This window comes from Sander lucioperca, chromosome 10 (genome assembly GCF_008315115.2).
Source record: "Sander lucioperca isolate FBNREF2018 chromosome 10, SLUC_FBN_1.2, whole genome shotgun sequence".
Lineage (NCBI taxonomy): Eukaryota > Metazoa > Chordata > Actinopteri > Perciformes > Percidae > Sander > Sander lucioperca.
Genome location: NC_050182.1, coordinates 34,046,395 through 34,071,577, shown reverse-complemented (window position 1 = coordinate 34,071,577; position 25,183 = coordinate 34,046,395). Strand labels below are relative to the sequence as shown.

General features: G+C 39.2%; 1 protein-coding gene across 2 annotated transcripts in view; it reads left to right on the top strand.

The window, feature by feature from the left end:
- Positions 1 to 25,183, top strand: part of LOC116035265 (CUB and sushi domain-containing protein 3-like) — a 269,787-nt gene that overhangs the window by 65,226 nt on the left and 179,378 nt on the right. For both annotated transcript variants that reach the window (XM_031278268.2, XM_031278267.2), the window contains exons 6-18: positions 8,939 to 9,051; positions 10,262 to 10,339; positions 11,820 to 11,907; positions 12,757 to 12,881; positions 13,357 to 13,478; positions 16,395 to 16,498; positions 16,848 to 16,960; positions 17,279 to 17,461; positions 18,127 to 18,453; positions 19,134 to 19,328; positions 19,711 to 19,849; positions 20,794 to 20,981; positions 24,521 to 24,709. In XM_031278268.2, the coding sequence (XP_031134128.1) occupies positions 8,939 to 9,051; positions 10,262 to 10,339; positions 11,820 to 11,907; positions 12,757 to 12,881; positions 13,357 to 13,478; positions 16,395 to 16,498; positions 16,848 to 16,960; positions 17,279 to 17,461; positions 18,127 to 18,453; positions 19,134 to 19,328; positions 19,711 to 19,849; positions 20,794 to 20,981; positions 24,521 to 24,709 (1,964 nt within the window). The remainder of the gene's footprint in view (positions 1 to 8,938; positions 9,052 to 10,261; positions 10,340 to 11,819; positions 11,908 to 12,756; positions 12,882 to 13,356; positions 13,479 to 16,394; positions 16,499 to 16,847; positions 16,961 to 17,278; positions 17,462 to 18,126; positions 18,454 to 19,133; positions 19,329 to 19,710; positions 19,850 to 20,793; positions 20,982 to 24,520; positions 24,710 to 25,183) is intronic.

Genomic DNA, 25,183 nt, shown 5'->3' with positions numbered 1-25,183 from the left:
CAAGTACAAGTACATGCGCATGGCATCGGACAGATACCCAATACTGGCATCGGTATCGGTGCATCCCCAATCAGAAGGTTGGCGGTTCGATCCCAGGCCTTTCAGTCTGATATCAAAGTGTATGAATGTGAGTGAAAGGTACCTATAACAAGTGAAAGTGCTTTGAGAAGCCGAAAAAAGGGTTTGAACCCGCGAATTGCCGCTTGCGGCTATATGCACGGTTTGTTTCTGACCCAGTATCAACCATACCACGAATAACTGAAATATTAAACATGTTTGGAACTTTTTCATGTTACAAACTGAACTTCTCAAAAAGTGAATGTTTCACCATAAATGATGTAGCCCTTCAGATACCTGATTAGAAAGTTATCTGGCCTTTACCAGGAAAACATCCCACCCTTAATTGATAAGCTTAAAGCGGACCTAGAGAGATGGAATGTTTTGCATATAACCATTGCAGGTAGAGTAAATTGTATTAATATGAATGTGCTTCCACACTTTTTGTACCTCTTTCAAAGCTTGCTGCTCTTTTTACCTGAATCTTTTTTTGTACGATAAACAAGCTCATGTCCTCTTTCATATGGAAAGACAGGACCTCCAGGATCAGAAGAGAACAAAGACATAAATCCATAGGTGGACTGGTTCTTCCTAATTTAAAAATCGACTATTGGGTGGCTAATATATACAAAATGACTGTAAATATAATAGCACTTCTTGCCCCAGACTCAATCTGATACAATTTAAGGTTGTACATCACATATATCTTACTAAACTCCAAGCTATCCAAAATACATCCCAATGTCACTGATAAGTGTAATAGGTGCCAGGTGTCACCAGCTGACTTGACACGTATGTTTTGGTCCTCGTCTTCAGGGTTATTGGACAGCTATTTTTCATCACCTGTCTAAGGCTTTGAACATTGTGTTGACTCCATGTGCAGAAACTGCTATTTTTGGAGTATTGCCAGGCCATCGAGTGTTAGGGAGCAAAAATAAGGGATGCTATTGCCTTTGCATCCTTATTCGCATGTAGAAGGATATTGTTGGAGTGGAAGTTACCATTTGCTCTCAAAGCTTCTTTATGGCTGACTTCCGGTGGAGCAGGACGACAAGATGGCTGCATGATCTTGAGCTCCCGATAGCAAGTTAGAATTAGCCCCCCTAAATTCACTAACTGTTAAGCAATTCATAGTAATTTTACTTTGGAATGAACAGGGGAGTGACGACTAGAAGTCAAACGAAACGTGACACACACGAAAGGAAGAATACACCGGAGATGGACGACGCTCAGCGCTCTAACGACAACTCGGAGACCATGTGCTCAGTGCTTCAAAGTATTAGCAAGTAAATACGCGACTTCAGGGCTGAGCATAAAGCAGACCTACACAGTCTCAAATAAGAACTCAAGGAAGACATGAAAAATGAACTCAAAGATCTCAAGCAGGAAATTTACCAAAAACTTTCTGCTAACTCCGCCCGGATTCAGGCCCATGAAACTAGGCTGAATGAAGCAGAAGCACGGATAAACGAGACCGAGTCGGCTAACATGGCTATGAAGGAGGCGCTCATTAAGTCCATGGAAAGACAGAAAGCCAGGCGGGAAAAGTTGACAGATTTGGAGGGACGTGTTATATCGTACCCGAAGGGAAAGAAGGCAACTCCGTGTCTGACTTTGTGGAGCAACTCCTGAAAAGTGAACTTGAACTGACAGCGGACACTAGCTTACAGATTCAGCGTGCCCACAGAGCTTTAGCTCGCAAACCAGAGCGGAACGAGCCACCCAGGTCCATTGTGGTAAATTTTCTGGAGTTTAATACCAAAGAAACAGTACTGAAAAAAGCCTGGGGAAAAAAAATAATGATCGAAAGGCGACGCCTGTCATTTGACCATGATTATGCCACGGAGGTTATTCAGAAGCGCAAGGCATACACGGGGATAAAGAGGCTCCTGAAAGAGAAAGGAATCCGTTTGCAGACTTCGCTGGACAAGATGCGCATTCACTGGGACTCGGGGACACGTACTTACGGGAGCGCACAAGATGCACCGCAGGAGCTGAGGAAGAGAGGTTACTCGGTGGAGACGCCAGACCGCAGCGCCGCGGATCCGAACCGGGAGATGGAGCAGCTTCTCAGGGCCCCGACATGGCAGCGAGCCGGAGAGATGAGCACAGAAGACACTGCACTCTGTGCGAGGGAAAGATTACAGGAGTTTGAGCGGATCCCCCCCCAACTAATCTTCATTCTTTACTTTGTCACGGTATGTGAAACTTTCTTGGCCCCTTAATGAAACCAGCTGTGAGAAGTTAACGTTACAATGACTATTACATCACTCCTGCCCGTGATGTGAGTTTTAAGTTATATATGGCAAAAAAATAACCGTACGCCATTCTTGAGACTATTTCATTCATATTACATGAATAGCAACAAACAATCATCAAGACTTTATTTGAACTCTGAGGAATATCGGTTTGTTTCTCTCTTCAATTCAAATAGAATGGTTTGGTAGGGCAGCTATATTTTTTATTCATTATATTATTCAGTTATTTTAACTTATTTTTTATTATTTTTATTTATTTAATTTTTTACGCTGGTAAATGGGGCCAAACACTTAAGACCAATGCTGAAGACTTCATTTGGAATACAAAATAAATGCCATCTGATGACGTTGGGCTACTAAGATGCGTGAAATGGCGTGTTTCACCTCTAGTGAGGGGCCCTCCCGGAGGAGGATCTCCCGTCTGCCTACCAACGGGGACACAGGGTGGCGAAGAATCACCCTAATTTGGGAGTTAAGGACTTTTCTTTTGTTTTTTTTTTCAGTTAGCACACGTTGCCCAGATGTTCAGGTTTGTGCAGTTTTAAGTTGTCTGGAGGTGAATGAATGTAACACGGGATTGGATCATTTAAATGCCATATAATATAAAACTGTAGTGTCACTTAATGTAAATGGGATGAATAATCCAGTTAAGCGGAGTAAGGTCCTGGCTAAATTGAAAAAAGAAAAGGCTCAAGTGCTGTTTTTACAAGAAACTCACCTGCCTCAACAAGAACATGAAAAGCTAAAACGCTTTGGTTTTAGGAATACATTTTACAGCTCCTATAAACCTAGCCAGAAGAGGGGAGTGGCTATCCTCATCACAAATGCAGTTCAATTTGAATGTCTTAGAGAAGTTAAGGACACTGAAGGGAGATTTGTATTAATTAAAGGGAAGCTGGAGAACAGAATAGTGACACTGGCCAATGTATATGCCCCCCCAGAGAGTACCAAATGTTTTTTCAAAACTTTGTTTGACACTATTGCTATAGAAACTGAAGGTATTTTGAAATGTGGAGGAGACTATAATGTGGTCATGAACCATAACTTTGATACAACAAGCCCCAAAAGAAGCAAGATGCATCTAACCAAGTTTATCAATACATCATTCCAGGAAATGGGACTAATTGATGTGTGGAAAGAACTTCACCCACAAGAAAGGGATTATACACACTATTCAGTACCTCATTCTGTCTACTCCAGAATTGACTACTTTTTAATTAATACAAGTGAAAGTCACAGGGTCACAGAGTGTAAAATCGGGGTGGCAGATGTATCAGATCACAGTGGGATCAGCTTGACAATACACCTTAATGATAGGAAAATAAATACTGTATGGAGGCTAATTGTGGGCATCTTGAACAATAAGGCAAATGTGGAGCAGATAAGAGAAGAAATAAAAAGGTATGTAGAAGAGAATGATAATGGGGAGGTAAACCCTGCAATACTGTGGGATGGTATGAAGGCAGTCATTCGTGGGAAACTAATTGCCTTGACAACATCACAAAAAAAGGCTCGGCTATATATAAACACAAAGTAGAAAAACTGCAAGAACTGGAGAAGAAACATAAGAATACAGAAGATCAGTCTGTATTGCAACAAATAAAGAAGGGAAGAGATAAATGAGATACTCAGGACAGATATAGAAAAGAGGGCAAGATTTGTAAAGCAGACTTACTATGAATCAGGCCCAAAAGCAACAAGACTTTTGGCTAGACGCCTGCGGAAACAGCAGGCCATGAACACAATTCATAAAATAAGGAACCCTCAAACCAACCAATCATCACATGAACCAGATGAAATCGAAAGAATATTTGAAGAATACTACAAGAAACTCTATTCTAAACCATTATCAGCTGATGAAAAAAACTAAGTTTTCTTGACTCACTTGACCTGCCATCTATTGGTGAGACACAGAATGACACTATTATGTCACAATTTACAGTTAAGGAGCTGGATGCCGCAATTACTAGGTTAAAGGCTAATAAATCACCAGGTAGGAGGGCTGAACGATTAATTGCATTTTCGATAATATCGCGATATGTTAAAACGCGATTTCCTAATCGCAAAGGCTACGATTTGGTCACATGACTCGCGAGAGCAATCAGTCTGCACTCCGTAGAGAAAGCATCAACTAGCATGCTAACGCTACACTGTACCTTGAGCTGATTTCTGTCATTCAAACAACTCTGAGTGGTAGTTTAAAACTTTTACAGCCATTTTAATAAAATGAAGGGTTTTATTCGGGCTTGAGTCTATACATGCAGTTAATGGATACAGGCACACAGAACTCAAGGCTCGATTGGCAACGATTAGCTCTGATTAGCGGTTAGCTCTGATTAGCGGTTAGCTCCGGTTAGCGGTTAGCTCCGTTATAAAGATATGAGTGGAGGAGCTGCCACTGAGAGGGGTAATCAACCAGACTGATAAATGACGTTCGGGGAGCTTTCACAGCAGCGTGGCCGCGGTGTTTCAACGGTTTTATTAGTACAGTTAATCCCACGGCAAGAACACCAGCAACTAGCTAACGCAACGATAGCCTCTCTGAGCAAGTGCACTCGGCAGCACGCAACTTCACGAGGGGGAGGGGCTGGAGGCAGCTCCTCTCTGTGCACTGTAAAAAATTACACTTGTGTGTGTGTGTGTGTGTGTGTGTGTGTGTGTATAGATATATACTATATTTTTACTTATTTAACTGTCTAGTGTGTAATTGTGTGTTCATACTATACATTATTATATTATTCTTTGTTGAATAATACAGAAGACAAAGAGCTTAAAAAAATAATCGAATATCGAATCGTAATCGCAATATTTGGGAAAAAAATCGCAATTAGATTATTTTCAAAAATCATTCAGCCCTACCAGGTAGCGATGGGTTTCCATCGGAATGGTACAAGGCTTTTCAGAAGGAGCTAACACCTTTTGCTTATGTCCTATTTTAACTGGACTCTTAACGATGGCGGAGCCCCCTCATCGTGGAAGGAAGCAATTATTAACGTTTTACCTAAAGAAGGCAGAGACGAAGAATGCAAAAACTACAGGCCAATTTCACTTTTAAACGTAGACTAACAAACTATTTACATCAATTATTTGCAAAACATTTGAGGCCCTCATACCAGATCTGATTGATGAGGATCAAACTGGGTTTATTAGAGGACGCCAAACACACGATAATATTAGAAGAACCCTCCATATTTTAGACAACGCTCAAAAAAGTGGCACAAGTACAATTCTGGTTAGTTTAGACGCTGAAAAGGCATTTGATAGTGTTAGTTGGTTATTCTCGTACGAGGTACTAAAGAGATTTGGCTTCAACGAAAATGTAATCCGATGTATTAAAACTATTTATCAAGAGCCCACAGCTAAGATCAGAGTAAACGGAAGCCTGTCCAATACGATTCAGTTGGAGAGGGGGACAAGACAAGGTTGTTGTCCGTCTCCTACTCTTTTCGCCTTATATGTCGAGCCCTTAGCACAGGCAATAAGGCAGAGTGGGGAACTGCAGGGTGTCAATGTAGGGGGGACAGAACATATAATTGGCCTTTTCGCAGATGATGTCATTATTTTCCTTGAACAACCAGATATGTTTCCCACACCTAATGTCCCTACTGGAAACGTATGAATACTATTCAGGGTATAAACTGAATGTATCAAAAACACAAATTCTCTCATTAAATTATTCTCCATCCCGACAAATAAGAGAGGCATATAATTTAAAATGGAATTCTAAAACAATGAAGTATCTTAGTGTAACTCTGACTAAAACACTTAGACATGTTTGAAAACAATTAGTGAAATCGATAAACATTCAAAAAGATATTGAAAGGTGGTCTACCCTTCCATTAGACTTCAGTGCTAGAATACAGACGGTCAAAATGAATATTCTACCTAAATTGTTATATTTATTTCAAGCTCTTCCAATTAATATCCCCCAAAGCAAATTTATAGCCTGGGACAAGATGATTTCTAGATTCATTTGGAATAGTAAAAAACCAAGAATCAAATTTAAGACACTTCAACTGCCTAAAAGTAAAGGGGGAATGGCTTTGCCTAGCCTTACAGAATATTTTTATGCAGTTCAACTTAGACCTCTGGCCTGTTGGTGTAGACTGACTAAGAGTCGAAATGGAAAGAAATGGAGAGGGAAATACAGGGCTATCAGACCCAGATATTGGTGGGGGATAAACTTTTGATAGGTGCCTTGAGACATGCTATGAACCCAATAGTAGCATTTACACTAGAAATATGGAGCGTTGTAGTAAGAAAATACAAACTTAAGAGGGATATGTGATATCTGAGGTGGTTCGCGTACGATTCAAAGTTTAAGCCAGGGACGTATGATCCAGTATTCAAAGAATGGGCACAAAAAGGTATGACAGCAATATGTACAGTTTCAGCAGGTGGAGAATTTCTAAACTTCCAAGATCTAAAGACAAAGTATGGCCTCGAAAACAAAGATTTCTATAGATACATGCAGTTAAGAGATTATTTCACAAAAGAGATAAGGCCAGTTGAAACTATAAATAAGGTGATTGGAGTCATACAAACAGAAGGGGTCTCGGCCCATCTCTGCTTTCTATCAAGCTTTGGGTGAGAGCAGGGGGGAATCAACACTCTATATAAAAGCAAAATGGGAAACAGAACTAAAGATCCAAATACAAGAGGAGGAATGGTATCACATGGAGACACAATGGAGACACAATGTACATCTACAAATTCATTAATATGGAGGGAGTTCTGCAGGAAAAATCTAACTCGCTATTTTATAACACCAAAAATAAAATCTAGGCAACTCGCTATACAACAAAACTGCTGGAGACTGTGTGGGAGTGTAGAAGCAGACCATGCTCACATCTTCTGGAACTGTACAAAAATGAGGACATACTGGCAAAATGTTAATTTAGTTGTAAAAAATGTTTTGGGATATGAAATCCCAAATACTTGTCCAGTGATGTACCTTGGCAATATTGAGAATGTTGTAATGAAAGAAGACCTGTACTTGACTAAAGTATTACTTGCAGCCAGTAAGAAAGTGGTCACAAGAAACTGGCTCAATGTAAATATCCCAAAACAGAACCAGTGGTTGGAAATTGTCCAGGAAATCTTTGTTATGGAAAAATTGACATACCTTTTGAGAGTCAAAGAGAATGTATTTCAAAAGAACTGGGAAAAATGGAACATTTATGAGACGTGACACCAACTGAACAAATGCCAAATAGAATAGTGGACTGAATAGTGGAACATCTCCAGACAGTTTGTTAGTGTTTATTACTATTGTTATTTTAATTTGTTCCTTATTTGCAGTATTGTTTTGTCTATATGCATGTGAAAACTCAATAAAAATGTAAGTTACAAAAAAAGCTTCTTTATGGCTTAAAGACCTTATGATGTTCCTATCGCTGGAGAAAATTAAATTCAGCTTAAGAGGGTCGACGGGAAAATTCAAGTGTGTTTGGGGGCCAATGGTTAAGTACATTTCTACGTTAAGGTCACTACAGGAAGGACATGCGCAGCATTGATTCCTCCTAAGTATACGTTAAATAATTTCAATTGATATATGATCTATTGTGCCACCGATTTGCATTCCTTGTTGGTGTACCATTGCCGCTGTGCTTTAATGACAAGAGAGGGATTTCTAGTTTAGTTTTTCTTTATTTATTTACATTTTATATCTACTTTCTTTTGTATATGTACCTGCATAAATATGTACATATCTGCGTACATGTGGTCTACATATTCATCTAATTGCATTATGTGTACAGACATATGTGAGTGTACAAATAATTTCTGCTGTTCTTGCTAACTATGTGGGACTAGAGCTGTAACAATTCCAAATTTTGCTGTACAATTAATTGTCTGAGAAGTAATTGCGATTAACAGTATTATTGTCTATTTCAGTCAAATTTAAAAAGATTTATTAATGTATTAACAAATTAAAGATTCAAATGAATACCAGGATACATCTTTGTCATGTGACCCAGATAATATAATAACATAAATACACAGCCTATGAAGTAAAAATAAAAAATAAAGGACAATTATGTAATAATTGTTACAGTGTGTAACAGGTGTTACATGTGGGACTTGGGGTTGGGGTGAAAATGTAAAAAAATAAGCCGTTTATGTTTATAGTAACATTTCCTGTGAAATAAAAAAAAAAAAAATCTGGAGTCAAGTAGACTTACTAATGTATTCACGTGAGCAAGTTTTCACACACTTTTCTCTCTCTGCCACTATTTGTCTTCCTATTTATTTCCAACACACATTTGTACATATAAGAGCACAAACCATAACAAGGAGAACCTGCAGATTCAAAGTAAGGTGGACTTTTTTCTAGGTTTTAGTGCTGGTCTTCATTTTAAGGGGACTATTTTCTATCCAGGCATGACATACTGTACTCTAGAATTGGATGTAGTATCTCCTCTGATTTTTGTGTGTCTTACCAATTTTCTCCAATATTTTCATTTATGGTTTCTTTCATTTTACTCAATTACCAGTTTTGTTCTTGCTTTTTTAAGGTGATTATGGCGACACAAGGATGCTAGTGACAAGAAAGCTATGTAGTTGACTTAAAGTTCAAACAGATGAAATGTGTATTTATTTTATTTGTGACTCTTTACACTCAGGATGACTGGAATGAATATTCCAGCACCCATCATCAGCAACAAAAACTGGCTGCGGCTGCATTTTGTGACAGAGAGCAACCACCGCCACAAAGGCTTCAGGGCTCAGTATCAAGGTAAGATATGATTACTTCATTTGCACATCGTAATAGAGGGCCCCCTACTTCAACGAAAAGGGATCATCGTAAGAAAAACACACTAATCACAAAACATGTTTTTGATCTTTATTAACTGAATATTAAACAGTTTGATTAATACCCCTTCTGCAGAGGGCATGAGGCCCTTGTTAACCATATATTTGAGAGATAAATACTGTGTATACTTTCCCCGTTATAAACACTCAAAAATCCATTACCCTGACATTGTTCTCTGGCATGACTTTAAATTCACAGTATGTGCAGCATGTACTATACCATAAAGGCCTAGCCCCAAGCCAGATAAGAAACCTGCAACTTCACCATAAACAGCTCTATAAAAACTTTCAGTAACATGCAGTAACATTCAGTAGCATATGTAGCAAGTCACTGTAAATGAAGACATAAAATCAATTGCATGAAAAATCACAATTCTCATCTATTGCGGTGCATCGTTGTGCAGTGGTAAATCAATTTCTATATGCGTTTGTTATTTATGATGTCAAGGGCAGACATTTTTAAACAGGCACTGTGGGGTTTTATTATACAGTGGGCTTTTGAGCTTATAACAATCCTTATCTGGTCACTAAATAGATTCACATCTTAATTGTGTTTTATAACTTGTTGAATGCACTAGTTGTCATGCAGTGCAGTTCAGAGGAGATTGTCTGAATGCTTTCAGATTCAAATAGCATTGTTTTTGCTTGATGCATCATTCACTTCTTTTGGCTCTTCTGTTGATACTTCAAAATTATTTACAGTTGCTTTCATCACCTGTTTTTTTTTGTGCAATCTGGCCCCTGCTGTGTTTAATTAGATTTAATATGTAGCACTGCGGTCTTTGGGCTGCTCATTGATTCTGCATACTATATCCCCGCTAAAGGCTATAACTATTAAATCTACTCTGACCAATCAATTTCCATCCAGTGTTTAATATGTCTGAGTAATATGAACAAGCAAACATGAGAAACTAATTTAGGTTTTATAGAATTGCCAGGCAACCATTAGGAATGCATCAGAGCCATTGGACTCATTTCTTTTGAAAAATGATGTACACCAGTAGCAATTACATTTTTATGTTCTTTGTAGGACCAAGTATTATGCAGAGAAAGAAACACTTGCACTGTATCTTCTCACATCTAATACTGTAACTTCTTTTATCTAATGAACTCTTTCTGTTGCTCTCGACCAGTGAAAAGCTCTGGAGAGCTTAAATCCAGAGGGGTAAAATTATTACCAGGAAAGGACAACACTAACAAACTGTCTTTGAGTAAGTCTTTTATTTTTATTATGCAACTGTTTTCATTGTTTGGATTTTTTGTTTATGTGCGTTCTGGGTCTTTGTTTCTTTCTTGTCTCTTTTTTTTGCTGCATCATTTGGTGAAGGAATTAAGCTACAGTACTAGATTTTGCAGAAGTGCAGTCTCTTTTTCTTTCTGATGACCTATTTCCCCTGCTGTCTCAGACATCCTGTCCTGACACTCTAGATCAACTAGATCAGTTATGTATATTGCAGCAAAATGCTAAATTTGATGCGTTTCAGTCGGCCAAAAACCCCCCTCTGTCTCATTTAGCACTCTTTAAGCAGTACACCAGATTGACTTATGTTCATGCACTGTGTACACCGCAGTAGTCAAGGTTGAGTGACCACTCACTTGTCAGATGATTTGTGTACACTTCAGACCAAAGTGAATGCATTCTAATTGCTTGCGGAGCTTCGTCATTAACATAAATCTGGAACACAATTCCCTCTAACTCCACAGTGTGCTAAACACTTCAATGATAACAGGTTGTAATCTTTATTACCTTATGTGTCATAGATTCAGCATTGCATGGAGACATGAATAATGCAGAGGGCTCTAATCTTTTCTATGAGACAATACTGTATATCATTTAAAAGACTATGAAGAGATGCTTCGTATGCCTTGTGGATTCACTGCGTATAATTGAACCCATAACTGTATTATAACCCGCAACAATTAACTTCAAAGCTAATGAACTCCCTGAAAGAAGTCAAAGAAAAGAAATGGTAGAGCTTCTCGCGTAAAAACAGATCTTTGTGAGGGGGGGTGAGGTGATGTCGTATTGCAAATATTACAACAAAACTTAATGATAATTATGATACTACATATTTTATGAATTTCATTTCCAGGGCATGTGGTCTTTGATTTACAGATCCTAATGCTAGGGGGAGATGGGCTGGTTAAAAGTCAGAGCACAGAATGACACTGAACTGTTTTTCTATTCCAAGCCACCTCTCTACATTCCTGGCATAGTGAAGGCTGCACTCTATATGAAAACATATCTACAAGGCCTTATCTGATGTACTTAAACTGTTATTATGTATGGAGTCTCAGTGAGTGATTATTGTAGCTCCTGCAATTGATAGTTGAAGATTATTTAATCCTCTTAGTCCCCGTTTGGCCCAGATATATTTCCCTCTATTTTGTCTAGCTCAGGTAGGAGAGTTGCATTTACCCTTGGCACTCACTATGGTATTGCAAAACACGTATGTATTCACAACAGCGCTGCCAAATAACTGTCTGACATTGAGAGATAAGGTCAATTTGTCTAACTACATAATTCAGGAACCAAATTCGGTTACCAAACATAACCACTGAACGTTCAAACAGACATAAGAGTTATCTACTATTCTAGTGCTTTTCACTGCAGTGGCGTTTTCTGAAAGTAGCTTTGATAATTAAAGTATCTTTCGTACAATGTTCTTGGTCCTTCTCTTTCTCTCTCAGTGAATGAAGGAGGAATCAAACAGGTGTCTAATTACTGCCCTGACCCTGGGGAGCCGGAGAATGGCAAACGGATTGGCTCCGACTTCAGGTGAGTTGGTGCTTCAACAGCTGAAAACGGTGTTCAGATTTATGTAGAGGAGGAGAGAAGGAGCAGGACAGCATGCTCTCCATCCAATTTCAGTATAATGACATGCAGCATATTCTAAGTCATGCTGTCACATTCCATTAAGGCAACAAAATGTATTGTATGTGCACGCAAACCCAGTTTTAATTTTGTTATGACAACCTCCATCCGTTTTGAAGCTTTGTTATATTACTATCACGTATGGAATGTTTGATCTATTAAGTAAGTGTTTAAGTCATGGATTAATATAATTCTTGCTAATATTGTTCAGTAGGTCTTCTTTTATGATGAACCAGACCCATTCAGCTTTCAGGATAGAAAAAAACCATACATCTTCACTTTAAGACTATTTGCTTTGACATATAGCAGACTTTGATTACATTTTTGTCTGAAACAGGTGGACGCTAAGATTTAGCTACCTGCCACAGTTAAGTCCACTCTCACAAGTGAATGAGTGAATATTTCTTTGCCCATGTAATTATATACCCCTCTGTGTCTACGATCACTCTCCACTGGACTCTGTTGGCTCTAATTTGCAATATATATTTGTCTAGTGTTCATATATGAACATAATTGAGTTCAGTTTATGTGCAAAAAATACTCACTGCATAAAGGGCATCATTGTTTTTTTTTAACTTGGACATTTGCTCTGCAAGTATGGAGTATAAGGGCAATTGATAAATAAATTGATAAATTCACGCTATCTTCGGAATCTATTGAATTTGATATTTTGACACACATATTTCATGAAGAGTCATATTTGAGGAATTGATTGCTTTTTCAGGCAGTAATGGAGTTTGTTATCTCTCTCAGCATTGGAGCAACTGCTCAATTTTCCTGTGATGAAGACCATGTGCTGCAGGGTTCCAAAACGATTACCTGCCAGCGCGTAGCAGAAGTCTTTGCTGCTTGGAGCGACCACAGACCCGTCTGCAAGGGTGAGCGAGGCTTCTAAAGAGCTAATAAAACAGTTTGATTAAGGCAGTGCCTCTGGATATAGGCTCTATGCAGATAGAGGAAAGTTCATTTTTGTTAATTATGTATGAGAGCCACTGCTGCAGCACTCTACTTTTTCATTCCAAAATGCTCTGCCTGTTTTGCTATGTTTCATAATACCTGGAGCACCTTTTAGAATTTGATTAATGGCAATGCAGCTAATAGACCTTCTCTCTACTTGTGCAAACAATACATTACTATTCTGTCATATTACAATGCACGAGTTATTACTCTGCCTTCTGAGAATATTTATTGTGAATTTAACAGTCCTAGCACTGACTTTTAGGTTTTGTAGTGATGATTTATAAGATGTATACTGTAAAGATGTTTTTGAATAATCAAGGATATTTTGAATCTGTCTTTAAACTTAATATGTTTATCGTCTGTGTCTTTATGTTTATCTTTATACTGTTGCAGTGAAAACGTGTGGGTCGAATTTACAAGGACCCTCTGGGACTTTTACATCTCCTAACTTCCCTATCCAGTATGAGAGTAACTCCCAGTGTGTGTGGATCATCACAGCCAGCGATCCAACCAAGGTAGTACAATAGAGTCATGGTTCTTCTGTGGACCCAACGATAACAGGCTTTTGGACCCTCATCTTCTTCTCAACTTCACTTTACCTCAATTTGCCACTAGACTTACAGGTGCTATAACAGTGTACAGTACAAATTATGTTTTGTGTCGTACCTATCCACATCTGCTCTATAGCATGAATAAAACATAAATCAAAAAATAAAGGAGTTAAAGACTAAAAACAGATACTGTAGATATAGACTAGAGGCATGATGAGGGCCATGGTTACTGTAGATGTGGTGTAGATAATTTGTCTTGGCATTCCGTTCCTGGATACATATTTATGTGTGCATCTCTTTTCCAAGGACTTCCCAGGGTGGGGAAAGGTTACATAGAATATGCATGTATTTTGACTTAAGTTCATTGTCACTGCCCCTCATTAATGTACATAGCTGTAGTGGATTGCATTTCAGTTCTCCCTAAACTAGGCTGTTGGTAATTAAGCGATTTGCTTCATTCATTTTGGGTTACAGAAATGGAGAGAAATAATGATTGAATGAGATCAGCTTTTCTCCAAAGTGAAGAGGTCAAAGCTGTTTTCCTAATGGTCATTATTGCTCTACTACAGAAACATCTGTCTCTTTATTGGTATTCCAGTAAGTCATATACACAGGGCTGTCAACTGAGTGCTATCCTGCTAATAATTAATAACTAACCAACTAACACTCGCTCAGAACTCACTAGCACTGGCAAGCGCCATAGCTTTGTGCCGCCGTGCCCTCTGCTAGGCAAACACGCCATTGACTTGGCACTGAAACTTGGTCCATTAATGTTATTATGGTAATTATGCTTATGCGTGCATTGTAATGAGGCTATTACACAATGATATTGTGCAGGCATTGTCCTCCCAATGGCCAGAGAAAGGGATGTTAAGGATGGACAAGCAGCCATCATATGTTTGTCATCAACAGATGTGACACTCATGTCATTATAACATCCTTTTTTGCAACACTAATTCATGTCGGCAAAATGTAGGTTGAGATAATATGGCTTTATTGTGTCCTGTCTCTGCAGTAGACTCGATTTTACCTGATTATTTTTAGTGTAAGTAGCTGTTGCCAGTTTGATCAGTAAAAATGTCATCTTTTGTGATGTTATGTACATTTGTTAAGGTGACAACAGCTAACAAAGCTATCTCAAGGGTGAATGCGGACAGGCAATTCAAACGCTTAAATTTGCCAGCAATGATTGGTTTATAGTATTTGATTTGCGCTCTAAAGTACAGTAATGTAATGAGATACTGCTCTCCGTTTCTATATTGCTTTGAAGGATGTATTGAGTGTCCTTTTGTTTGCGGGTGTATGGCAAGGTTATGCACTCTTTCACAACTTGATGTGAGTTGAGTTTTTCTTCCATTTTCTCTTGAAGACATTGTTGATTTGAGTTTGAGGGTTGGTTTCTGCATAATTCATACAAGTTCCGGAATGTAGGCTAGGGTATGCAGCTATCTGAATTATGAGATAGGAAGAAGTCTTAGGCTTTTACAGCATTTATCAAACATGTTGCTGTCTGCTCTGCTTGCAAAAATGTATATGGCATCACATACTGTAGTTGTCTCCAGAAACACACTCTCAAAAGGCAAGTTATAAAAATGAGCAGCCATGTTGTGAATTTCATATAACTGAAATGGCAGGTTATTTGGTAATACAACTTGAGAATCATTCTCAATTACTGCTCATCATTGAGAGGGTTTGGCTCATATAAATAAATACCACAAATAAAATTGACTCTCAAGATAGCAATGTCTGTCAGTAGAGCTGTCGGTTTGAACCACTTGGGTACAGTTGGGTGCAAATAGAATGCCTTAAGGAGCAGATGGTGGGGCTTTCAGACTCCTAAGTTTTGTTTGTATTTATAGAAAATTAATTTTAACATGTCAACATATGTACACAAATGATCTGCACTCTATGTGGACAGACTCCGATATAATGCTTCTACGGGAATGTTTCTAAATATTAGGCTACTAATGCTCATAAGCACTACCATGCTGCATGCTAACAAGGGGTGGAACGGTACACTGAAGTCACGGTTCGGTTCATACCTCGGTTCAGACATCACGGTTCCGTTCGGTACAATGGAGGGAAAAGCAAAACAAAAATGCAGAAGGCAATTTTTTTTATTGTGCATGTCTCAGGCTGTACCACCTGTCATCCAGTCTCTCCCCTGAGCTAGCTGCACCAGCCTGAAGCGTATAAAGTAAGATGTAGCCTAAACAGTAAACAATAAGTAGGCTACCCCACATCATCTCCAGACTCCATCTGGAACTTGTAAACAAAATAAGACAATCAGCTAGTAGTGTGATATGGGAGACAAGCGCTGCTCTCATATGTGAATGCACAGAGCAGGGGTGTTAAAAGAGCAGCTTCGGTTACACAGAGCAGTTGGCGAATTGTGGCGTTAGCTTCACACGCTAACAGCGGAGCTAGCAGCAAACAGCGGAGCTAATACCGGAGCAAACAGCGAAGCAAATGGGCCTGGAAGCCATTTGTGGTCGAGGCAAGAAGGGATACAGCCACAGTACATCCATGTTTGGTTGTATATGGAAGGGACTAGTTTGCTTCGTGTGGACCAGAGTGATGGAGAAAGACATGGCTCTGGTGTGGACTCACAGGACCGACTTGACATGTAGGCGGAGCTTGGGAGCTTCAGAGCTAAGGCGGGGCTACAGATTAGGTGTCCCTAAGAAACGCGTATGTAACAGTCGTTCCACATTACATTAATTCATTTGCACGCAAGTTTTATTTATTTTTATACCGTGTATTCTCCGTGTAAATTCATGTACCGAACCGAGACGCCCGTACCGTTTCGGTTCAATACGAATACATTTAGTACCGTTCCACCCCTAATGCTAACACTTATCAAATCATATTTTATTACAGGTTATTCAGATCAACTTCGAAGAGTTCGACCTAGAAATTGGGTACGATTCGCTAACAATCGGAGATGGAGGGGAAGTAGGTGATTCTAAAACAATAATACAAGTGTAAGTACCACATAAAACACTTCATTGGTTATATATTATACTGTGATATTGCTCATGCAGTCAAATGTTGCAGTGCTGGCTAGATCTACATTTTAGATAATGTTGCCATGATATGCAGAGAACCGCTGAATGAATGTAAAAACTGCACTGCACTAAATGAAGGCTGGCTTTGTTGAATCAAACTTTGTGATGACCTATAATTACTATTATGCAACACATAAAGTACACAGTACATTGAATTTTTGGTTCTATACATTTTACGTGATGTAAGACATAACTCTGTGGGATGAGATGAAGAGAAGGGGGTTTTGATACTATAGTGACTTTTTTGTTGTTTCCCTCTCTGCAGGCTGACTGGGAGCTTTGTCCCAGACCTGATTGTCAGCATGTCCCATCAGATGTGGCTTCATCTCCAGTCTGATGAGAGTGTGGGCTCGATCGGCTTCAAGATCAACTATAAAGGTACACAGACTTTAGTGCTGATATCATCTCTCACTGTCTGTATTCTTGTCTGCGACTGTCTCATTCAGTAAAGCAACGAGTCAATTTTCCTGTCTGCCTTTCTGTCCTTCTATTTGTCAGTCTGCCTGTCTCTCACTCCCTTCTCTATCTCCTTTTTAAAAAAAAAAAAAAACTTCCTTAACCAGGCTCTCAGACTCTTCACCTGGACCTTTATAGATAATTTTAAGAAAAAAAGTACTTGGCTTGACTTAATCCTCTTCCTCCTTCCCCCTCTTTCCATCCCCTTTTCCTCCTCTCCTCTCCTCCCCTCACCCATAGAAATTGACAAAGAGAGTTGTGGTGACCCTGGTACACCCCTGTACGGTTACCAAGAGGGTAGTGGCTTTCTAAATGGAAATGTTCTGCGCTTTGAATGCCAGTTTGGATTCGAGCTCATCGGGGAAAGGATGATAACCTGCCAAAACAACAATCAGTGGTCGGCTAATATCCCCATCTGCATATGTGAGTCCAATACGTGCTTTTTTTTCGTGACAGCAAATGAAGCAATTACTTATGCGCTTGGAAAGTTCACAATGACACTAAGCTATGGAGGATTAATTACAGTGTTGTTAAATGACCTTGCAGGGCATTGTGTGTAAACAGCAATATACATAACGTAAAATTGGAAATTGATAGGATGTGCTTGCCTTGTTATGTGGGGTGGGTTTGAAAGAGAAGAAAGTAGGGTACACACTGTTATGCTATACAGATACTCAGGAGAAGGGAAACCTGCATTATACTGTACATTGTCCTAAACCCCTCTTGTGAGTTTCACTATATCTAACCATAACATAAATCTTGTCTTCTGCTCCATTGGGACAGTGTGCAGTATTCCTGTGTGCCTATATTGCTGTATGTCTGTATCTTTGTACACCAACTCCTCTGTTCCATCCCCTTATAGTTTCATGTTTCTCCCAACTACTCAGCACCCATGGGAGCAATGCTGCCTCCTGATGCTGAGCTAGTTATACAGTACTGACAGTGTTCTATACTGATCTTTGTGCCTGACCCTGTCATGGCAATATCCACAGTGTACATTGTCATGTGACCAGTGAAAGTTGCTATAAAACAAACGATATTTAAGTGTTTAAATCATTACTAATGTATACCTCCCCTCTATCACACAGTCCCCTGTTTCTCCAACTTCACCGCTCCCATGGGGACGGTGTTGTCTCCTGACTACCCAGAGGGCTATGGAAACAACCTCAACTGTGTGTGGCTCATTATCTCTGAGCCTGGCTCCAGAATACACCTGGCTTTCAATGATTTTGACCTGGAGCCTCCCTATGACTTCCTTACTATCAAAGATGGGGACCAGTCAGAAGCCGTAATACTAGGACGCTTCTCGGGGGCCGAAGTTCCTTCCCACCTGACGTCCAACAGCAATGTTCTGCAGCTGGAGTTTCAGGCTGATCACTCTATGTCTGGGCGAGGGTTCAACATCACCTATAGCAGTAAGGGACTGTTAGATCAATTCAATTTAAAGAATCATATCATAGTAAAGCATCTATGAACAAATAATTGCATCCACCATTTTCCTTTTATGGTTTGGGATTAATGTGATGACTAGTATGATTGTCTCTTTGCAAATATCAGGACTGTACACTTTTTAAAAACATATACAGAACAACTAACCAAAGAAACAAAAATGAACTAGAGTACAGTGAAAACAAATTACATCTTATTAATAATAAAGGATGGGATGACGTTCAGCAGTACCAGTCATTTGTTAGAATATGCATGTTCTCAGTCACAAAGCATACTCGTTTCCTCTGAAAATTAATGCTTAAGCTATGAGGAGAAATGTTACTACATTGTATCCCCAAGAGAAGCTAAAGTGCCTTAACAAAACAAGCAGCATTTAGAATAGTGCATACAATTCCTAACTCTTGTCCCTAATGGCCTAATGCAACAGCGTTGTAATTCTTTTTCTCTGGTGAAAGGCACAACAAGCTCGAAAGACAGAGGCTATTGTCACCCTCAGGTGTACAGAGCAGACCTCTGTTAGGTTTTGTTTCTCTCCTACGAACGGCAACATCCATTTCCCTTATCTCCTGACTCCTCAAAGACCCCGTTTCTCATTCACACAAGAGCATTTGTCACTAGATCTTGTTCTCTTTCTTTTCATTACAAGCTTTCGGGCATAATGAGTGCCCTGACCCTGGCATACCGTTGAATGCCAGGCGCTTTGGGGACAGTTTCCAACTGGGTAGTTCCATCTCAGTGGTTTGTGAGGAGGGATTCATCAAGACGCAGGGGGCTGACACCATCACATGCCATCTGGAGGAAGGCAAGGGGATGTGGAGCGGACTCATTCCCAAATGTGAAGGTACTAACATGGAATAGCTAATTTGTGGATCTATGTGTCAACTATTGAGTTAGATAGAGAAAGATAAAACAGAGGGAATCTTGATCTAAAAAGTGAGTAGGATATGTGGAACATGCAGTCCACCCAAACTGGGCTACATTTTTGTTGTGTTATTTTCAGGTATTTGTGGAAAAACAGCCCTTTGATGACTCATCCTATATTTATTCTCTTTCAATGTTTTTCATGTGGGTACAAAAAGATTACTGGGTGTTATCATCTTTTAAAGCAACAACTTTTCTTCACCTATTTTCCTCCTTTCCTATCTGATCTATTTATGCCTTCTATTTATATATTTATCCTCCCCAATCCCTCCCACCATTCTTCCACCTCTCTGCTCCTCCAGCTCCTTGTGGGGGCCACTACTCCGGGCCCTCTGGTGTCATCCTTTCCCCTGGGTGGCCAGGCTACTACAAAGACTCCCTGAGTTGTGAGTGGGTCATTGAGGCCGAGCCGGGAAGCTCCATCAAGATCAGCTTTGACAGGTTTGTATGACAGTGCTTCAACAACTCATCCGTGGAAACAAAGATGCACACATATACTGTACATTAACACAAAGACAGACAAAAACTGAGACAGCACACAATCCCTTATGTACGTATACCGTATCCACATACTGTATTGCATGTGAGTACTACTATACCTAACTAAACACAGACCTATGAATTGAAATGTGCACAAACACAGAAGGTGTACACCGAGCCCAGGAAGCCTCCGAGTTAAAGATATAAAGTCAGAGGAGGTGGAACGCAGTCCTGGACCTATTTTCCAAAAATGTTGAAAGCCTCGAGTAATTCTTTATTTCGCTTACTGGCTCCCGCTCACTTCCTTAGAGAGCTGCAGTAAAAGAAAAAAACAGTCTTGCTGTAAGATCTTTATTTCTTACCATTAAGGAGCGAAACCATACAATGTTCATATTTTATAATCAATGCTGTCTCAGTGCTGACACACTACTTTATAAAGAAACAAAGAGCTACTTTCTCTGTGATTTTTTTTTTTTTTTTTTTTTTTTTTTTTTTGTGGTGAAATGAGCCCAAATATTTTGCCCCTCTTCACTTTAAATGAGACAAAGTTTTCCCATGCCTAGTTGATGCAACTTTTTTTATTTAGCTCTTTGCATTAAAAACAAAGTGAGGCTTGGCTTTTCTCTTGCTGAAATTGAAGGTATTTTTTCCGCTGATGTAGAGACCTGAGGGTGAGCACGGATCCATACCATGTCATATTTCCAAGAAACTCGTGCAATTATTGGAACACTTGTTGTGCGAGCTATTTCTTCTCATGTATCTCCTTAAAAGTAAAATGTTTTCTCTGCGTTCACAGCAGGTTAAATGGCTTCAAACTGTCTAGTCTGTCAAAGCAGAAGAATTGTTATGAATACAAATAATTGTGTTCTCTGCATCTCCCTCTCTCTGCTCTCTTTACTTTGAAGGTTTCAAACTGAACTCAGTTATGACTTCCTGGAAGTGCATGACGGTCCCAACCTGCTCTCTCCTCTGATTGGCTCGTTTAATGGAACCCAGGTCCCTCAGTTCCTGTTTAGTAGCAGCAACTTTCTGTATCTGCTTTTCACCACCGATAACAGTCGATCAAACAGTGGCTTCAAGATATTCTATGAAGGTGAGAGTATCCTGCTTTTGTCTGCATGCACTGCAAAACATTAAGGTTATGAATGCACTATTTTTGGAGCAGTACACAAATATTCTTGGTAATTTCCATAGGATTCAAAAAAAATGTGGACTTGATTTTAAATTAGATACAGTATGTCAACAAAAGGAAAGAAAAAAGGTAACAAGAGTTAAAGGCCTGATAAATCAAAATGAGTCTGCCTTTTTTGTAACACTTTTATAAAGTTTCTGAAAGTGTGTGAAGATCAAACTGTGTTGAGGATGTGTTTCAGGTGGATTATGTGATAAGAGCACCAATATTATTTATAACAAGTTGACTTAATGAGCTTTTGTTCTCAGGATGAAGCAAAGTTCTTTCAGTTCAGGTACTGGGAGAAAAGTTCAAGAGTAAGACTACAGAATTTTAAACATTGCTCATTTTAAGAGGGAGACCAAGGACAACACTGTATTGTTAAGAATTAACATTAGTGGTAACATAACTAGATTAAGGATACCTCACAGTTACTTCAGGTTGAGTTTAAAAACCCTATTGTTTGCATTTCTTTTTGTGTGGGAGGTTAGGGAATGGATTCTGGGTGAAATCAAAGCCAAACTTCAGGACAAAGTCAGCTGTACATCTTAATGAATGCAGCTTATTGAATAATATTGTGCTGTAAATGTAAATACATGGAAACTGCAGAAAGTTCAGTGCGTTTGTGGTATTTATGTCAACAACTGACTTGGAGGGACATGCCCTAAATCCGAGTCCCTAGATTCACTATTTAGCTATCCAAATGTGTTCTTGCACTATCCTGCCCCTTGTCAGGCGCAACAGTAACCCCAAGTTTAAAGGTGCAAGCTTGTGGAGGAAGGCTGTGTTCAAGTGCACAGACTGACAAAAAAATCTGGGTGAGGATAGAGAACTATTAGTTCTCTTATGTATACATAATCAAATAATGTGTATAACGGGTAAAATCTTTTTTTTTCTCCACATCATTATGCATGGAGTGGTAGTCTTCGAAAAATCAAATAGAAAAATACTCTGGACATAGTGTGATCTATTTTGCACTAGCACCATTACCCTTGTCACTCAGATGTGAGTCATAAGACAGAGTTTGTTATTATGCCTGTATTATTGACTGAAAGCAGACCACAAGTGCCTTTTGTCTTATTATGTTTCACTCTCAAGTGCATTTTTCTTTTGTTGATGAGGCTATTGAAAAGCAATAACAGTAAGATCATATTAGCTTATTCCATTGCAATTTAGGACATATGTTATTGCTGAAATGCTTTGGGGAAACCCAGCCTAGTTCATTTGTAAAATTGGTCTTACAAAGTAGGGCTGTTCTAAATTATGCTGTAAATAAACTGATGCACAGAAACACTGCATCCCATTCCCTTTGTATGTAATGAATCTATTAGATATATTCAGTTACAAAAACATATTATAAAATGTTATCAAATCATATATAGGCCCACATATTAAGTATTTGTTTTTTTCTAATTTCACTCATGAGCATTCTATTTTTAAATCATTAGTTTGTTTTGTTTTTTTTACCAAATGTTTGCACCCCAGAGACAAATACCAGCAGTGATCAATGAATGCTCTACTATTCTGTTCAGGAAAGATCCATGTATTTCCTTACTAAAAATATCATGCATTACTCAAGGAGAGCAAGACATGTTTTCTACAGAGGCTTGGCAGTATAAAGGAAGAGCCCCGTTTTCACACGGATAATCAGCCTGGTCAGCCTGGGCTGTTACAGATTATAAATGTTGGTGACTGTAATCTATAGCTCACAAACCATATAGTATAACCGTGTTACACTGTCAACTGTGTTATTTCTTGCTGATGATGCTGTGCCATGTGGCCAAAAGTAACTTCTGCTGGCCATGCAGTAGAACTGCACTTCTCCTCCTTATTTATTTAATACAATAGCGAATTGGATCTATTCAGACAATATTTGTTTGGCTTGCTGAAAGTGTGTGTATCCAGTGCTGTTTGATTCTGCAGTGGATGCAATTTCGCATACATTTCACGTTGTGTGCTGCCCCTTTAAATACACTTCATGCTGGGCTCACAGACATCCCACCAGGCACCAGAAACGCCTCCGAAAGAGAACAAAAGGTGCAGCTTTGTCAATATTTGTTCTGAATTAGCACTTCTTTCCAAATATATATATAATACAAACTCTATGTACGGGCATAGTTTGATTCAAGTAGCTCAAGGTATCTGTTATTGATCAGGTGTGCTTCTATCTTAATACTTATGTTTTCTTTTTTTTTGTGATTTTCCTTTTTTTTTTTTTTTTTTTACATACAAAACATACAATTTGCAGCATGAGCATATGACGTAGGTTATCATACCAACAATCCTGGATTGGCCATCCTCTGTCTTACATTTCCAACAATTTGGTGTGTCTTTCAGACCAATTCTAAACAATCTGGAGGTAGTCCAATAGGAGCGATGCATAATCTTGAACTGAATGAAGCGCACCCTCGCATCGCATGACATAGTTGTAATATTCCTGCAGATTCTGTCCCACTCCTCATCATCCAGTGTAATACTCAGAACCCTTTCCCATGTCTTATTGAGGGCTGTCCAGACTCCTCTCCCAAGGTTCTGCTTATGCATAGAATAATACCCTCATAATAAGCCGCATGACCTTTTTCCATATTTCAACAAGACCTTATTTAAAGATTCTGGTCATTTCAGGGCTGAGAAACTGGATCCAAAAATCCCCACTAACAGATGGCAAAGTTGCAAATATCTAAAAAATTGAGACCCAGGCATTCCAAATTGCTGTACTGCATCTTCAAAGAATTTCAATATGCTACCGAGCTACAGATCCCCCAGTGTGACAATTCCCTTTTCCAACCAACCCCTCCAAAAAAGGGGAGATCTACCAATACATAACTGGATTTCGCCAAACACTTGATGAAGTATTTTGTTTTGGATCCAGTTCAAACAGCTGTGCCACTTTGGTCCAAACAACATTTAAGTGAGAGATTATCGGATGTGTTTTTGCCTCACCATACAGTTTTACTTATCAGTTTTCAATGATATCTTACTGGCTTTGTACTGTGTATGGATGCTCTGGAATTATGGAAGGATAGATGGATTACTAGACAGGCACACCATAGCAACATTTCAACATTTTATAGTCTGCCTAACATGGTTAATAAACCAACACTGTTTTTTATTCATGCCGATAACAAACTGCGCTAACATGCTCCTGATACAGATTGAATGAATGAATGAATGAATGAATGAGGAAATGAAAGAGAGCTGTGTCAGAAGGAGGAGACTGAGAGAAACTCAAGGTTTATTGAAGAAAACCTGCTCCCGACCAGGTTAGGTTCACAGACTCAGTTACCATAGTAACTGACTCTGAGGTTAGTTACCTCTCTTTCTGAAACAGAAAACCCAGAGTTTCCCTCATCTCAGAGTTAACTAACTCTCTTACTCTCTTACTCTCTTACTCTTACTTTCACTAAACCTGCTTTCTGAAACGGATCCCTGCTTGCCCTGCTTGCTTTTAATTTCTCTAGTGGTCACATTGGACACATACTCCTGCATGGATCCTGGTATCCCAGTGAATGGCATACGGTTAAGCCATGACCTGTCCATCGGCTCCACGGTGTCCTTCCAGTGTGACCCAGGATACAGGCTGAGCCACGAGGAGCCGCTGGTTTGTGAGAAAAACCACTTCTGGAGCCACCCACTGCCCACTTGTGATGGTATGTATACAAAATGTAATTTATTTTTGCCATGCACTCCAGCTCAGGCATCAGTCTCATACATGACAGCACAGTGTTCTTTTGAGTGAATGCTAATCATATTTGTAAGATCTGTTTATTTTATTTTTTTACTATTTTGGTTTGTGTGTTTTTAAAATGACTCTGGATGACACCATTGCATAATTTATGGCCCTTTGAACACATCAGAGCAGAATGACCATTAAATACAAGGACCACCCTTCTTGTCCTTTAAGCGTTCCAACATGAATGTTGAGTCATTGAAGGGACATTTAATAATTGACCTGGTTATGACTTGAAACACTGATTGAATTTCAAACAGCACCACATCATCTCATTTGGATGTCAGCATTATTTTGAGAAAATACAGTCTATTTACACATACAGTATGGTTAGTCTGGCGGTCTTTTTTGCCACAAATATTTATGGGATGCTGCAACTAGTAACTGGCAAGCA